The sequence below is a fragment of the Panthera tigris genome, chromosome F2, assembly GCF_018350195.1.
Source record: "Panthera tigris isolate Pti1 chromosome F2, P.tigris_Pti1_mat1.1, whole genome shotgun sequence".
NCBI lineage: Eukaryota > Metazoa > Chordata > Mammalia > Carnivora > Felidae > Panthera > Panthera tigris.
This window is the reverse complement of record NC_056676.1, coordinates 49,336,938-49,350,611: the sequence shown is the minus strand read 5'-3', so window position 1 is coordinate 49,350,611 and position 13,674 is coordinate 49,336,938. Positions and strand designations below refer to the sequence as shown.

General features: G+C 39.9%; 1 protein-coding gene across 6 annotated transcripts in view; it reads right to left on the bottom strand.

The window, feature by feature from the left end:
- Positions 1 to 2,554: 2,554 nt before the first annotated feature.
- The window catches only part of RIMS2 (regulating synaptic membrane exocytosis 2), a 601,992-nt gene continuing 590,872 nt past the window's right edge, over positions 2,555 to 13,674 (bottom strand). For all 6 annotated transcript variants that reach the window (XM_042972687.1, XM_042972686.1, XM_015534713.2 and 3 more), the window contains 5 exons: positions 11,627 to 11,768; positions 6,910 to 7,022; positions 6,014 to 6,115; positions 3,853 to 3,992; positions 2,555 to 3,425 (listed from right to left, as the gene is read on the bottom strand). In XM_042972687.1, the coding sequence (XP_042828621.1) occupies positions 3,207 to 3,425; positions 3,853 to 3,992; positions 6,014 to 6,115; positions 6,910 to 7,022; positions 11,627 to 11,768 (716 nt within the window). In that variant the 3' untranslated portion in view covers positions 2,555 to 3,206. The remainder of the gene's footprint in view (positions 3,426 to 3,852; positions 3,993 to 6,013; positions 6,116 to 6,909; positions 7,023 to 11,626; positions 11,769 to 13,674) is intronic.

The following is a 13,674-nucleotide window of genomic DNA, read 5'->3' as shown; positions in this document are numbered from 1 at the left end:
ACACGTCCCGTTACCACCGGCGTCTCCCCCGCTGAAAATGCACCACCCCCCTCACCCCCACAAAGCTGAACTGACACAGCTGGGTAAAGCCCCTGTCACTCTTCTCACCTGCACCCAAGGAATGGCAGATGGCCTCTTGTGATTCTTCAGGACTCTGCCATCCGTGGAGGTGACGCTGACTCAGAAATCTCAGTTTACTCACAGACTCTGTGAGCTGCTGAGTCATTTAACCAGAAAGCACTTCAGTCTGGAACAACCACCTTTCCCCCACCATAGAATAACAATGTTTTGTTTGTTTTTTTTTAAAGCAGCAACTTTTTAATGATGTGAGCAGAAATCCTTTGGCTCTTTGGAAACATGCTCTACTGAGGGCTATTTGCTAAGACCAGCAATCTGTTTCTGGCACGGAGAAGGAAAATAAAATTATTTTGTTGTCTTGAAATGATGCATGAGTTCAGGGAAAGCTGCACCAGGCTTGGGGATGGGGAGAAGGGAAGCCAGAGAAAGCCGTGCATACAACGTCTGTAAAGAAAATGTTTTATTTAAAGTGTTAAATACCATCACCAGAATGAATTTGATTTACATTAGTTGGTGTTCATTACAGGACTAATCTGCCCTTTTTTTTTTTTTTTTCCCAACTGGAATTCCCTTTACTTTGAAAACATACTATGTACAGGGCAGCAATGGTCACTGGAATAGTGCTATTTACATGACTAAACCACAAGTCGAGGTGCAGACATGTGAAAATTAAAAAAAAAAAATACACCAACTTTTAAATAAATACTGCATAATGACAAGTATGTACAAATATCCCATACAGTCATGTCCTTCTTATTAAAATTAGAAATAATTTATATAGGAATATGCACAAAAGATTACGTGACTGCATCTTAGTATCAGGAAAATGGTAAACGTTTATTCTACGGGAGAGTGTAGACACTATAGGTCTATTAAATCAATTGCTGCTGGTACACAAGTGTCTAAATTATTTCCATAAAGTTTTATTCGTTCTTTTAACAACTTTACCTGGGTCCATCGTAGATCTCAGAATGTCAAGACACAGTCTCGGTGTATTTCATATTGCACCACATAAAGAGAAGGCATTTTTAGTGATACTCATTTTAACTTTTGCACCATATCAAGCATGATAGTTTTTAATGGTCAGCATGGAATTTAGAAAGGAAAAAAAAAAAAAAAGAAGAAGAAGAAGAAGAAAGCAATTTTTGTGCATGGCCTTAACTGGTATGTATGTGGATTTCAAAAGTTGCTGTAAGAAATTGAAATCGACCTGTAAGAATGCATTATCAAAGTGTACATAAAGAAACAGAAAGTGTGGGTGGTTTGTTAACGTTAACCAGTGACTTCTCCTCTCAATAGGGAAACTTAAGAGAAATTCGACCTTGCAGCACCACCCAATGGTAATAACTGTCTGTAAAACCAAAGGCAGGGGTTTGACCTTAGGGGATTTGTGGTGTAGACTTTTGGTGATGGCGTGAAAGAACTATTAATCGGCAGATTGACTTTCTTCGAGTCACCTAAAAATTGGAGCTTTAAAATTATCTGTTGCATATTTATGTTTACTATATTTCTTTAGAAATATAATTTGTGAAAAATTGTATTTTACTACAGAAAAATGAATTAATAAACAGCCCTGTGTTTCAGGCTCCAAATTTTTAGCAGTGTTTCTATTCACATAGTAAATGGAAATTGGCTAAAGAAATTGCTTTAATTAATTAAAAAACAAAACCTAAGACCTTCTAGAAATAATACTTTAACCCCTGTATGAATAATGCTGGTGCTAAAAACAAATTTATTAGACATTACAATGGCCACATGATTGTAGGGTTTTCCTGTAAACTGAACTTTGAAGGTGAAAATAAAAGTACCATGCACTGTACAATAAACTGCAAAAGTTCAAATATCTTCTTTATCAAATACATGCTGACTTACTTTAATGTACTCCCAAATCATGTTGCAAAATCCTTTTCAACATGCTGGAAATAAAGAAAGCTCTTAGTTTTTTTTTTCCCCCCCCTTGAGAAATTCATAAATTCAGAAGCATCTATAGCTCTGAATCAAACATGGGGTGTAAGGAGTATCAGGTCAAAAACTTGTAATCTTTTAGCATAATCACTCTGGTAGGGAGAAAGAAAACAAAAGATTAAAAGAGCGAAGAGGAAAAGTAAGACAGAGAAGAGGAAGAAAGATGCGAACAATTTGCACATATTGAACTTCATAAGATTTGTATATTTAACATGGAAATCAATTGAATATATTATGCTTATTTGTCACATAAAGAGAATTTTAAATATCTTCTAGAAAGTATTCTCATTTGTAATGTCTGCCAAAACACAGACTATGATCAGTTTAAAGAATAAACATGGTGTCTCTTTGTACCACCCCGTTGCGTTCTCTCCCCTTTTTAAAACCATGCAATAGTGAAATTTACTTTTAAAAATAATATAAATTGTTGAAAATGGCTGATTTTTATTCTTTTTTTTTTTTTGCAAGTTGCAGCCCCAAGAAAATAATTTAAGTATTCAGCTAATCTGTGTCCATGCAAAAAAAGTTTAATTTCATTCAGTACAGTGTAGCCACAGAATTTTGTTTTTCAGAGTCCAACACATCGTGGCATTAGTGAATGGCGTGCCTGCCGGAGCTCTGAGTCTGCCACTGTTCACGCAGGACCGGCCGCTGCTGGTCACGCTCCAGAGGAGGGCTGACGTCTGTCCCGGACCACTTCTTTGGTCTCTCGCTTTTCACCTGATGCTTCCTAGGACTTCACTCCTTGACTTGTAACATGGCTTAGTGACTGTATAGCTCCATTTCTGTGGCGTAACAGGGCTTTGGGGTCAGAGAAATGAAGAAAAAGGAACGATAAAAATATAAAGGTGCCATTGAAAAGGGCTTTTGTTGCATGAAACTGACTGATTCTTTGAGATTAATCCATGGCTTCAGATTGGACCAAAACTCGAGTGTTATTGAACTCCAAACCTGATAGTTCTTCATAACTGCTCTTTCACCTGAGGGCCATCTTTAGGGCACAATGTGTGCAACTTCCTCTGAGAACACAGGATCGCTTTGTATCCCTAGAAACAGGCTCAGAAGACACAACATTAAGCATGCAGTGTTACCAGGGTTTGCGACCTGTGATTTTTTTTTATTTTTTTGTAACGCTGGTTGCTACGACAACAGTTTTACAGCTGCTATGAACGAGAGTAAGAAGGTCCGGTTGAACTTTCCAGAGATGATTGGGAAGCTCTTCTTGTCAGAGGGGCCAAGGTTGGATCTACTAGGGAGGAAGGAGGGAAAAGTTTGAACCATCCAATCACCATATTGGATAGCTCCAGTTCATCTAAAAGTATCTGGGCCACTCCCATAAAGGATTTGTGATCCATGCGGCCATAATCTCCCCAGACAATGATCTGTTGGCAAAATACAAAGGAGAGTAATGTCAGTATAACTACGTACGTGAAAACTTGTAAACTAAAATACATTGAGTTAATGTGCGGATATCAAACGTTAAGTTAAAGAGTTGTATTTTAATTGCTGGGATAGTTGTTTTTAACTACTAGAACCCAAAGGTACATGAGGACAAGTGTACTCGAGTGTTACGATCATAAGCAGTCCAGGGAGATCGGAGTCTGTGTATGATGGGGCTTTGCAAGTCTCTAGTTCACTGTGAAAGAAACAACAGCATCTGTGGCTTTATAGCACCAGCCACTGTTGTGACGCTTCCGAGAATTTCGAGTGTGGGCAACCGAAAAGAAGGCAATAAGAAGATATGGGGGTGCAAGGTTTGACTCCATGAAAATACTTTCTTATGTAGGGGATAAACAATTCAGTAAATACCTGTAAAACCTTCCCTTGGGGACTTTCTTCAAAAGATAATAGCTGCTGGTAAAGGGGTTCCAGCGTTTTTCTTGCCACCTTTGTTTTCTTTTTGGCTATGCAGACTCCATTATCTAACAGATACACCTTTACATATGGTGCTTGAGAAAGAAAACATAGAGGGGAGAGTTAAGCGATGAGCCATGGTTATGAAATACTCAACTTGCACGTGACATCTACAACAGCTTAATTTTAGGCTGAAAGAGCCAGCAATCAAAAGTCACCAGTCTTTCCACACTGTGTCAAAATCATTAAAGAATAGGTGTTTGTTTGTTTATTTATTTATTTATTTATTTACTTACTTATTTATTATAAAACTGCCATTCAAGTAGTTTTAGGCAATATTAACTCAGAGGCTACTCTGAGTTGTTACTATTATACCGTCAAGTAGTTACATAGATTTAAACACTGTATTAAATAAGATGAACTGCTTCTAGTCCCTAACAATATTCAGGAGAGACGTCTTGTTCAGTCTTTCATCTGTCAGGACTTAAATCTAAATGTGCTAGAAGCTATATATTGTTTTAGAAATAAATTATAATATAAATACTATAGTTTATATAATAATATAATATAAATTTTATAAATAAAAATCATTTATTTATTATTCCAAGGGGTGGGTTTGTTTGCTTGTTTTTATTTTTTGGTTAATGTTTATTTATTTTCGACAGAGAGAGACAGAGCATGAGCAGGGGAGGGGCAGAGAGAGAGGGAGACACACAGAATCTGAAGCAGGCTCCAGGCTCTGAGGTGTCAGCACAGAGCCCGACGCGGGGCTCGAACTCACGGACCATAAGATCATGACCTGAGCCGAAGTCTGACACAACCGAGTGAGCCACCCAGATGCCCCAAAAGATTTATTTATTGATGGTGGTGTGGGTACAAGATAGCGGTGGGGCTTGATGTGATATGCTCACATTAGCTGGGAAGAGGCAACTAATTATGAATTCCATGGCTTGAGATGTGTCTGACTCTTCATAAAAGCATTTTCAGGGGCACCTGGGTGGCTCGGTTGGTTGAGCGTCTGACTTCGGCTCAGGTCATGATCTCACGGTCTGTGAGTTCGAGCCCCATGTCAGACTCTGCTGACAGCTCAGAGCCTGGAGCCTGCTTCGGATTCTGTCTCTCTCTCTTTCTCTCTCTCTCTCTGCCCCTCCCCTGCTCATTCTCTCTCTCTGTCTCTGTCTCTCTCTCTCTCTCTGTCAAAAATAAAAATTTAAAAAATTTTTAAAAAATTATAAAAAATAAAAAAAATAAAAGCATTTTCATGCATGTACAAATTATGATATTCTTTATAGCAGAGTGGGTTGACTAGCTCCAAGACTTTTATAAACACAATTGACTTAATCGCTCCTGCAAGGTTGTACAATAGGTAATACACATTATAATTTAGAATTTCTGGAAGGATAGGAAGGAAAGTCAAGAAATTCAAAATTACAATTCAATCAGTGGAGGTGCTGAGGTGAGAAACCAAGTTTCAGAATCTTTACTAATTGTTCTACATAACAGATCTCATCCTCTGTACATCTCTGCACGATGTATCTGGAGTCTGTGTCATTTTTCACGGCCCCAAGCACCTTAGATGATGACATTTCAGTATGAAATACGTGACAGCACAATAAAAACTGACAATGGTGCCTCTCTTTCTTTGTACAATACAGAAAGTAAAAGTTTTCTAATTAGAATGTCCTATACACAAAGGCTTTTGCTACTTTGGCAACCTGTATCTGTTTTTATTCTAATTTCAGGACTTTAAGAATTCCTAAGGAGAATTTTGAAGCTCCAGATAAAGTAAAGAATGACACAAAATATCAGCTAATCAGAAAAAGAACTTCTTATGTACATGTTGTACAAAATAAATTATCTAAGTGTGGTAGTTTTTATTTTGCAATGGTTTCTACTACATATGTACTTATTTAACAACGTATATTAGCCCTACCAGACCACTCTAATCGAATGCTCACTTAGGATCAACTCACAGACTACTACAGATAACAGACTCCCTTATTATTAGTATCCTTAATTATCTGAAAACCAGGTTTTCAGCATCTAATCAAAAACAAAGTCTCTGAATTGAAAAGTAATGGGTTGCAAATAATAGAAGCATGTCTTCTTTTATTACCTGGCAGTGTCTTGGAACCTGGTTTTACAACAAGGCCACGAGCCCGAATGATTTCCACCTCCAATTGTCCCTTTTTGTCCATCATTCCTACCTGAATGTCACCTAATGGCATATGAGGAAGAAACAGACAGGCCTTAGTGTACAAATGCAGTAAGAAAAGTGCTTGTGTCCAAAGACCTTGGTTTTAGATCATTCTGTCATTTCCCATATAGTTTCCAAAATTCAACTATATTTAAAAATGTATCAATGATATCTTACTTTATTTTTTTATTTTCTATTTTTTAATGTTTATTTATTTTTGAGACAATGTGAGAGACAGAGGGCAAGCAGCAGAGGTGCAGACAGATGGAGACACAGAATCTGAAGCGGGTTCCAGGCTCTGAGCTGTCAGCCCAGAGCCCAACGCGGGCTCAAACTCACGAACTGTGAGATCATGACCTGAGCCGAAGTCGGACGCTTAACTGACTGAGCCACTCAGGTGCCCCGATGTTATCTTACTTTAAAAAGCATATTTAGGGGCGCCTGGGTGGCTCAGTTGGTTAAGTGGCCGACTTTGGCTCAGGTCATGATCTCACGGTCCGTGAGTTCGAGCCCCGCATCGGGCTCTGTGCTGACAGCTCAGAGCCTGGAGCCTGTTTCAGATTCTGTGTCTCCCTCTCACTGACCCTCCCCTGTTCATGCTCTGTCTCTCTCTGTCTCAAAAATAAATAAACGTTAAAAAAAAAAAATAAAAAGCATATTTAAATGAAGTGGAAAAATTGGTTAAAAATTTTTATTGGTAAAATAAAAATACTTATTTCTGTTGACAATACTGTTCGAGACTCTATGAAATCAGAGAATGTAATTTTCAATAATCCAGAAGAGAATCAATAAAATCACAAGACAGAAATTCTTACCCATTGCAGGTGTAGCCAGAGTCTGACGCCCCACTAGCTGGGCAGGGCCAAGGCCATCCAGAAAATCACTGAATTGGCTATCGGAGGCCAGGCGGACGCCAGGGAAGATCAGACTAAAAACAAAAGAACACATGAGATTAAACCCTCAACCCATTTACTCTCAGGCAGCTCGGGTTTCCCTCTTGCCCCCTTCTGTTACTGCCACTATTTTCCTACTTATATTAATTGGATCCCAACACCCAGATCCACCTCCCATGGCTCTTCCTTTCTTCTTCTATAGCGGCCCATGTGTGTCACCAGAAGCACCTGTCACACTGGATTGCAGGCTGCTGTGTGTGTGTCTTTCTCTTCCTTGTCTGGAGGACATGGACTGTGATTTCTAGCAGTAACACCGAGCACCTGCTGAGCACTTACTCCACAACAGGTATTGTTGTATTGAATCCTCTTAGCTACTAGGAGATCGATTTTAGTATCTAACCTGTTTTATAGATGAAACTTCCAGATCATTCCCATCAGTACACGAACATACTGTTATTCTTCCACCTTAAAAAAAAAATCTTCTACCTTAAAAAAAAAATCCCTTTCAAAAAGAAGAAGAAGAAGAAGAAGAAGAAAAGGGGCACTTGGGTGGCTCAGTTGGTTAAGCATCCAACTTCGGCTCAGGTCATGATCTCACGGTTTGTGAGTCCGGGCCCCACATCACGTGAGCTCAAGTCCCACTTCAGATGAGTTCGAGTCCCACTCTATGCTCTGCACTCCACTCTCTCTCTCTCTTTCTCCCTCTGCTCCTCACTCACTCATGCTTTTTCTCTCTCTCTCTCTCAAAAAAAATCCCTTTCCTCACTCCACTTCTTCTGCTGCTACCTCGCACCCCATTTCTCTACTCAAAACTCCTTGGGGGAGTTGGCTCTATCGCTATCTTCAATTTCTTTTTTCTTGTTCTTTCTTGAAACTCTATTCAGTTTTTCCTTGCTCTCTTGCTTGCTTTATTTTTCTCCACTCTACCAAAATTTCTCTGACCAAGGTGACCTAAGGGCCACAGTGGTAAGCCCAATTGTTAGTACTCATCTAATGTAACACATTAGCGGCATCTGGCACAATCAAGCCCTCCCTCTTCCTTGAAACATTTTGTCCACTTTGCTTCCCAGATCCTCTAGTCCTCTGATATTCCCCTTTGGCCACTCTGCTTCAGTCTCCTTCACTGGTCCTACCATGAAATATTGGGAGCTCGATCCTTTGACTTATTTTTTTCTGCATGCCCCAATCTCCTTGGTAATCTCATGAAGTTTCATGGTTTTAAATGCCATCTATGCTGATATGGCCTAGATTGACATCTCCAGCTTGGACCACAGACCTGCATTTGATCTGCGCTGTCTACAGATCTGCTTGGATGTCTAACAGACAACTGATACTTAACTTGTCCCAAACAAAAAGCCAAATTCTGTTCTTCTCAGGAGATTCTCATCTTTTATTTTTTTAATGTTTTTATTTGTGTTTGAGAGAGAGAGAGAGAGAGAGAGAGAGGGAGGGAGAGAGAGCACATGCATGTGTGAGCTGGGGAGGGGCAGACAGAGAGGGGGACAGAAGATGTGAAGCAGGCTCTGCACTGACAGACTGACAGCAGAAAGCCTGATATGGGGCTTGAACTCACAAACCATGTAATCATTCCCTGAGCTGAAGCCTGAAGCTTAACGGACTGAGCCACCCAGGCACCCCTCAGGGAATACTCATCTTAAATAGCAAGTTCATTCTTTCAGTTGCCCAGCTTGGGGTAAGTCTTTCCTCTTTGTTATGGACTGAGCTGTGCCCCCCCACCCCCCACCCCCAACCAATGCATATGTTGAAGCCTTAACCCTCAGTAAGACATAGTTGGAGACTGGGCCCTTAAAGAGGTAATTAAGGTTAAATGAGGTCATGAGGGCAGGGCCCTAATCTAATATGGCTCGTATCCTTGTAAGAAGAAGTAGAATGGAGAAAAATAAAGCAAGCAAGAGAGCAAGGAAAAACTGAGTAGAGTTTCAAGAGAGAACAAGAAAAAAGAAATTGAAGATAGCGATAGAGTCAACTCCTTATAAGAAGAGACATCAGGGGCACTCAGCAGGTTAAACGTCTGACTCTTGATTGTGGCTCAGGTCAGGATCTCGTGGTTCATGGGTTCGAGCCCCACATCGAGCTTTGTGCTGACAGTACAAAGCCTGCTTAGGATTCTCTCTCTCTCCCTCTCTCTCTGTTCTTCCCCTGCCTGTACTCACTCTCTCTCTCCAAATAAGTAAATAAATAAAAACATTAAAAAGAAGGAGAAGAATAATAAGAAGAGACATCAGGGGTATGCATGCATAGAAGAAATACCATGTAAGCACATGCTGAGGAGGAGGCCATCTGCAAGTCAAGGAGAGAGGCCTCAGGAGAAACCAAACCTGATAACACCTTGACCTTGGACTTCTAGCCTCCAGAACTATAAGAAAATGAATTTCTGTTGTTTGAATTATCCAATCTTTGGTATTTTGTTAGGGCAGCCCTAGGAAACGAATACACCCCCTTTCTCTCATTACTTACATCAAATATATCAATTAACTCTTATTGGCTCTACTGTCAAAATACATCCAGAATCTGTCCTCACTAATGATACCACTGTGGTCTAAGCCATTATTTTCTATCGTTGGTGTTACTGAACAGCCTTCGGAATGATCTCTCTGTGGCCAAATTTACTTTCCACCTCCATGGCAATCAGAGTGATCTGTTAAAATGAAAGCCAGATGATATCAGGACTCTGCTCAAATCCTCTACTGGTTTCTAATCCCTCTCAGGGTAAGAGCAAAGTCCTCACAATGATGTATAAAGACCATCTGAGCTGTCCACCCTGCCCCCGCTGTCTTAATTCCTAGTCTGTTACTACTCCTGCCCTTAGTCTGCCGCGCTGTCCTTCCCACTGCTGATGCCAGGCGAATGCTGCCTCAGGGCCTCAGCACTGCTTCAGCCTGGAATGTTCTTCCCTCAAATGTCCATATTCTTCAAATCTTTACTCAAATATGTCCTTTTCCCTGTCTACCTTACAAAAAACCTACCCTTACCCTCTATCGTCTCTCTTCCTTTCCTTCTTCTCCTTAGCACTTACACTATCTAATCTACTTTATACTTTACTAATTTTCCATATATATATATATATGTATATACATATATACACACATATATATGTATATATATATATATACGTATATATATATATACATATATATGTGTGTATATATATATATATACGTATATATATATATATATTAACAACTTTGCTTATTTTTTGTGCATCTTATCTATTGACTGTAAATTTGGTAAGGGTAGGGTTTGTTTTTCGTTTTATTTTATTCTGTATCTCCAGCACCTAGAACCATGTCTGGAATATTGCAAGCATTTAATGAATACTTGTTAAGCTCAGTTAATTCAAACGAAACTGAGAAAAACTTGCCCAAGTTTCTACAGTACCAAGAAACAGATGAGAACTTAAGCCTAGGTGGTTCTAAAGCCCATGGTCTTAACGACTAACTGATTTTGGCTCCCTTGTATGAATTATATCCCTTACTCAGCACAGTGCCTAGAGCACTGGAAGGCATGAAAATATTTATTGAATGAGTTTATGAGTATTCTTTCCATTTTTCCAATATTATATAAACAGCTGGGGCGCCAGAGGTCCCAGTCTGGATATTTTTGTGTCCCTAACAGTACCTACCACAGCACTCTGCAATGATGAGAGCTCAATGCACATTTTCCACTTCATTCTCCATCTAAGACTTCCTTGATGAACACCAAATCTATTTCTGCTGCCAGCCTTAATTCCCAATACAGTTAATCCAAATATTTTGATGTTTCTATAAGTATCCCATATAACCTTATTTAAAAAGGTATGGAGACCATACACATCTCTTGTATTTATATGATCTTGCTAGACAAACGTTCCCTGTGGCATATCATCGATAATCGGCCAGCAGCTCCTATGGTAACATGTCTGTGAACTGGCTACACGCATGTTGTCTGAACATCTGATGCTCCATGGTGATGACAGAGTGGAGTCAGCAAACGCCACCTTCCTCTAGTGGCGTCCTTTAACACACCCATCTCTGGATCTGCAGTTGCTAATTATCATCAATTTGTCGGTGACAGGACTACACAATCTTGACAAATGCTTTAAAAATATCTCAGATACAGCTGATTCAAGGAAAAGCTATATGCTAACTACATAAAGGAGAGGCTCACCAGCTTACTTTGTGGCGTTACATCGGTCTGAACTGCTTGTTACTTCGTGGAACTAAGTATGTATCCGGCGTTCTATAATTTTTAGTAATAAGAGCCAAGATTTTAAAAATTAGCATTGCTCATGTGGTGTGGCACGAGGGCTTATTCTGTCTTATTCCTTCTCCATATTATGTCAAGCGAGGGCAAACTTTCATGTGCCTGTGTTGTGACAGTCACATTTTAGCGTCTCACCGTTAAAGCAAGACACTTTGTCTCCAAACCTAGCTCCTTTGATATAAAAAGCCACATAGGTCACATTTCTCAGTGGCAGGTGAGCAAAAAAGAAGTCCTCCTCACAGCAAATCAGCCAAGGAATGTGAAAGTGGTGCTGTGGAGTGTGTGAGTTAGCTTCTGGGAAAGGGCAGAGAGTGAGACAGAAGATGGTCTCAGGCAAAGGCACGGAAGAGACGCGCGTCACGCTGGCCTCACTCACTTTCCTTCTGAGCTATAGCTGTTCATGCTGCCGTCCGTAGATTCTCGGCTCGCCTGCCGAGTCATCCAGTTCCTCATTTCCACAGCCAGGCCCGTTTCTGTACTTCGCTGGACGGTGCTCCGGAGCTTTTTACCGCCGGCTTCTGCACAGACAGAAGACAAGAGGCATGACAGTTGTGCCACCACCATCTGGTAGCGAATCATAAGCAGCCAACGTGGTGAAGGTCCTCAGGTGGAAAGAACTGCGTAAAACACAAAGTGCTCTCATTAAGGAGACAGAGAGAAAAGGTATTTGAAACAGTGTCTGGTTGAGTGGGATGCAGATATTCTAAAAAGTCTTCAAGAAGCACAAAATACTGCCACTAAAAAAATACTGTGGTTTTGTTTCCGTCTAAAGCAGTGTTCAAATCAGTAACAAGAGGAACATAAAGTTTCAACCTAAGGAAAACAAAATAAGCTTTGTTTTCATCCGTAGTATTTAAAGGCAAGGTTGATTTATACCTGTCTTTTTTTAACTTCCTTTCCTTTCTTTTGATCATAGTGAAATGATTAGGGCTTGACTTTATTTCCAAAGAATAGGTCATGGGTTAACCTCAATTCCAGCCTTCACTTTCATACAAAAACCTGATTTTGTAGAGTGATCGATAGTAGAGGGCAAAGAAAGCCAAATAAGGGAGACAGCCTCTCTGATAATAGTTTCCCATCTGTTGGTAACTTTCAGAGACTCTCAAAAGGAACCCCCACCCCCACCCCCCACTGCTATACCAGGTGAAAAGAGCTTTCTAATTTGGAGTCATGGGTAGTCATGTCCTCAGGCACCTTCAACAGCTTGAATATGAGACTTACTTAGAGCGGCCAATTGGAAGACCAAACAGGAAACTGAGTCAGGGACCACAGATGTGACAGAGTGTGCTAGTGATTTGGAGAGGTCAGGGAGGAAGGAGCTTCACAGACAGAGTGGGATTTTAGCTGGGCTTGAGAGACAGGCACACTGGGACCTAAGAGGCAAGAAGGAAGTGTTTGGGGCCAAGGGAAGGGCATGGACAAAGGCATGAAGAAAGGAATGACCATGGGCAGTTAAGGGATGGCACAAATAACCAAAGCATGTTGAAGAGCAGTGGTAGGAATGTGTAGTGGAGAGATTACTAAAGGTGGGGCAACAGGGTGACGGTCCAAACTATTTGCATTAATTTACTTCTTGTCAGGACTAAATATATATCTACACTGACCATGCATACCATTAGATTTTGGGGGACGATAAGCTCTTTTAGTGCCTCTATTCGTAATTTCATTTTAGATCGATAAACATTTGCTGATATTGACTGTAACTTCTTGAAATTTCTCTCACCACGCCTCTTAGAATATTTGCTCACCATTTTGAAACACTGCTTTCAACTTCATCTATTCTCCACTTTCAATCTTAATGTACATCAAAATGCTCTAAAAAGTTTATATCACATATCAACTATGACCAATCTACAACTCAGTTCCATAATCCAAGGCTGATATTTTAGAAAATCGATGGTAAACATGTTGTACTGATATGAACTGTAAGACATTCTAAAGCATCCCTTCTTACTGATGAGGGAAGTCTCTTCTTTACAGAGACATGTTAGTTAATAAATATAAAAGGACTGATAAAAATTTTACATGACCAATCTGCAACCTCCAAAGCAATAAATGATTCAGATAAAGCACATCAATGGATGCTAACAGCATTAGATGAAAGGATATTCGCATTAGCGCCCCCACCCAAAATCATTTCATAGTTTAGTTCTACTTGTTAAAGGTAAACACGTACTTTAAAACTGGGAAACCAGACACGTATCACCATCCTAATTAAGTGATCAAACTTAGTAGCGCTCATAGTGGGACAATCATAATGTACCTCCTGATATAACATACCTAGTACCTCGTACCACCTATCGAGTTATTCCAGACAAAAATACACAACCTGTTTCTAATCAGGTCTTTGGAACCAATTTATAGCTTTCAAAAACACAGAGGATAGAGTAAAAGATAAATGATACAATAAAAAAAAAAATTAGG